The 3,742-nt window shown below is 38.4% G+C and overlaps 1 protein-coding gene across 1 annotated transcript; it reads left to right on the top strand.

Annotated features, from left to right (window-relative positions):
* The first annotated feature begins 486 nt into the window (after positions 1–486).
* On the top strand, positions 487–3,377 carry LOC127241648 (nuclear intron maturase 2, mitochondrial). Its single transcript, XM_051260792.1, has 2 exons — positions 487–665; positions 793–3,377. Exon 2 carries the CDS (start codon positions 802–804, stop codon positions 3,019–3,021), a length of 2,220 nt encoding a protein of 739 aa, XP_051116749.1. The 5' UTR covers positions 487–665; positions 793–801; the 3' UTR covers positions 3,022–3,377.
* The last annotated feature ends 365 nt before the right edge of the window (positions 3,378–3,742 follow it).

Raw genomic sequence — 3,742 nt, 5'->3', positions numbered from 1 at the left:
AAATGGTAACATTTCAATAGAACGAAAAGAGTATAATATTTTTTAAAAAAACAAATAGTATAATATTCCGTTTGCCTTAGAACAATAGTCTCATCTTGCCATTTTTGTTAGTATTTTTGGTAACTAACTCCTCACCTCTTTATAAAATTATCTTTTTTTTTTTACAATAATTATATAAAATTGAGACATTTTAGTTTTCTAAAATTATTTTTACACCCACTATCAACGTAATATATTATTCTTTAATTCCGATGTTTATTTCAAATATCTCTATTATTTTATTTTGGAACGGAGCCAGTACTTAATTTGTTATGCAATATTTCAGTAACATTTAACAATTCCCCAATTAAAATATATATATATATATATATATCTAACAAATTTCACAAAATATCTCCCAAAACTTCACGCGGCGAAAGAGAATAAGAATAAAGTGCAGGGATCAAATTGAAAAGATTCAGAAAAATAAAATAGCCCTAGCAAGTTGCAGTCGCTTCAAAAATTGCGACTGTTGGGAGTTTCTTTTCTTCTCATGGCCTCTGCTCAGCAATCGAACTAAAACCCTCAAAACCCTAAAAACGAGCGGAATAGAAAACCCCACTTGCATGTGTTATGTGAACTTTTTCAATTCCGGAAGCTGCTCCACTGTTCAGGCAATTCTTGGCGTAAGTTAATGCCTGTTTCTCTGCTTCCCTTTCTCCATTTCGTCCCTTGTTTGATTCTGCACATTTTGTTTCGTGGTTACCTGAGTTTTCGTTATTTCTCCTTATCGGTTGTTTCTATGCACAATAGAACAATTAGATGCATCGAATTGCAGCGGTGTTGAGAAACAGAGCATTCCAAAGCAGAGGAACGAATTTATTGCGCGATACAAGTATATTGATACCCTCTCGATTGAGTAATGGCGTTTGCTCCAGCAATAGGAACGGGATTTGGTCGGTCAGGGCGATGTTGTACAGCTCATATACGTTTACTAGGCGAGTTCCTGATCCGAATGACCCGGCCACCCTGATTAAGGAGGATGGTGTTGCTGTGTGTTCCCAAATGTGGATAGAGAATTTTCGAGAACCTGATAAGACTGTTACTAATTTGACAGATTTTTTAAGGAGATTTGAGTTGTGGGTGATGGCTTATCAGAAGGTATCTGCTGATGAAACGGGAGCTTATATGCCCCGAAGCTCGATCACACGTGCTGCGCTTGAGGACTTGTTGGCGTTGCGGAATGCAGTTCTCGATGGAAACTTTAAATGGGGAGCTAGATTGGAGTTCTTCATTAAGTCTCCAAAGGACAAGACTGAATATGAGTCTTTGTCGAAGAGGAAGATTAGGGCGATCATGACCACTAAACAGCCCCCAGCATTCCAGGATAGAGTTGTTCAGGAGGTGCTGTTGATGATTTTAGAGCCGGTTTATGAGGCTAGGTTCTCACAGAAGTCATATGCATTTAGGCCTGGGAGAACTGCCCATACTGTATTGAGGGTAATAAGGAGGAATTTTGCTGGGTATTTGTGGTATTTAAAGGGTGATTTGAGTTCGGTATTGGAAGGGATGAAAGTTGGGATGGTGATCAGTGCTCTCATGAGAGATGTTAGGGATAAGAAAGTGATTGATTTGATAAAGGCTGCATTAACAACACCAGTTATTACGGGTAAGCCTGAAGATGGAGAAAAGAAGAAGAAAAAGAAAAGGAAGTATCAGAAGAAGAGAGTTCTTGCTGAAGACGAGCCGAAGCCCGATCCATATTGGTTGGAGTCCTTTTTTGGATTTGCTCCAGAGGAGGCTGCGGCACTTCCTTCATGGGGTCATTGTGGTATTCTTAGTCCTCTTTTGGCCAATGTATGCCTTGACGAATTGGACCACTGGATGGAAGATAAAATAAAGGAATTTTACAAGCCATCTACAAATGATGTCATATGGAATAATCCAGATGGGGAGGCAGAACAGGGAAATACATCTTGGCCGGAATTCGTCCCAACAAGTGGTCCAGATAAGACTCGGAAGATTGACTACATTCGTTATGGAGGTCATATCTTGATCGGAGTTAGAGGACCGAGGGCAGATGCAGCAACCTTAAGGAAGCAATTGATTGAATTTTGTGACCAAAAGTATATGCTTAAACTTGACAATGAAAGCCTCCCAATTGAGCATATAACTAAGGGCATTATGTTTCTTGATCATGTATTGTGCCGAAGAGTTGTGTATCCCACTCTGCGATATACTGCCACCGGTGGGAAAATCATTAGTGAGAAAGGTGTTGGGACACTATTGTCAGTCACTGCTAGCTTGAAACAGTGCATCAAACAGTTTAGGAAGTTGAACTTTCTGAAGGGAGATAGGGATCCCGATCCACAGCCTTGTTTCAGGATGTTTCATGCTACACAAGCTCACACAAATGCACAAATGAATAAGTTCTTGTCAACAATGGTTGAGTGGTATCGATATGCTGATAACAGGAAGAAAATAGTTAACTTTTGTTCATATATCATTAGAGGCTCTCTTGCCAAACTTTATGCAGCCAAGTACAAGCTGAGATCAAGAGCAAAAGTATACAAGATTGGTGCTCGGAATTTGAGTCGTCCTCTGAAGGAAAAGAAGGGACAGTCACCAGAGTATCACAACTTGTTGAGAATGGGTCTAGTGGAATCAATTGATGGACTACAATATACCCGGATGTCCCTCGTACCTGAAACTGATTATTCCCCTATTCCAGCAGGCTGGAGGCCAGATCATGAGAAAGCCTTGCTTGAATTCATAATGCTCGAGGACTCAAAAACTCTTGAGGAACAGCTTAATTCTCTTAAAGAGCAAGGTCTGATTTCGCCTCAGGATTATATATCTATGCTAGTATGGAATTACAAAAGGAATGCCATTTCAGTAGATCAATTTTTATCTACATCAAGCAGTGAGAGCAGCTTGAGGAGAGGATCTAGCTTGTTATTGAGCTCAAATGAGGAAAACAGTGATAATAAGATTATGAGTGATGAAGATAAGGGCGAAAGCTATCATGCAGCACAAATGTAAGATGTATTGTTCTTATGTTTTCTAGGGTGAGAGTTCTACACTGTTCCTTGTATATGCAGAAATTGTTGTAATAGAATCTAAAAATTTGAGGCAGCTCAAGAGTTCCTGTTATGTGCTAAAGTCTGCAGAGCAGTGGTATAGCCCAGTAGCCAGACCATTCAAGATAATATTGTATTAAAATTGGTGGATTTGAGGATATTTTGTTCACGAAAAGAGTGTGATCCAATACCTTTAAACATCTGGTTTTTTTTTGGTTGAGGCAATTTGAATCATTATACCCCTTTATTACTGAACATGTGTTACAAGATTGATTATCATCCTGTTGCACAGTCTGCCAAAGAGATGATACAATTTGATAATAGCTGGTTTTGTTCTTATCCAGATGTTCCAATGTTTCTTTTGGATATTTCTTCCTTTTTGCTTGTTTACTCTTTGTTATAGACTTATATCTGTCTTCAACTTAGTATGTGCAGTACGGGCTAAGGAGATACTGAATTTGAATAAATATAAATGCTTTACATGTAGAGCAGATGACATAAACTTAAGTCTTTTTGGTGATAGGTCGGCCGAAATTTATGAAATCATGCTGAATTAGGATTTTGTATCATATTATTGCTCAATTTATTCTTATGTAATTATTGTTGCTGTGTGCTCATGCATGTAATTGCGCTGTTTGTATAGATTCTTACCAGTTCTATCAATTTATATACGTCTATGAGCT

The sequence above is a fragment of the Andrographis paniculata genome, unplaced genomic scaffold, assembly GCF_009805555.1.
Source record: "Andrographis paniculata isolate CXL003 unplaced genomic scaffold, ASM980555v1 Contig83END, whole genome shotgun sequence".
NCBI classification, from domain to species: Eukaryota; Viridiplantae; Streptophyta; class Magnoliopsida; order Lamiales; family Acanthaceae; genus Andrographis; species Andrographis paniculata.
Note: the sequence above shows the minus strand (reverse complement) of the source record. Positions and strands in the feature narration are given on the sequence as shown.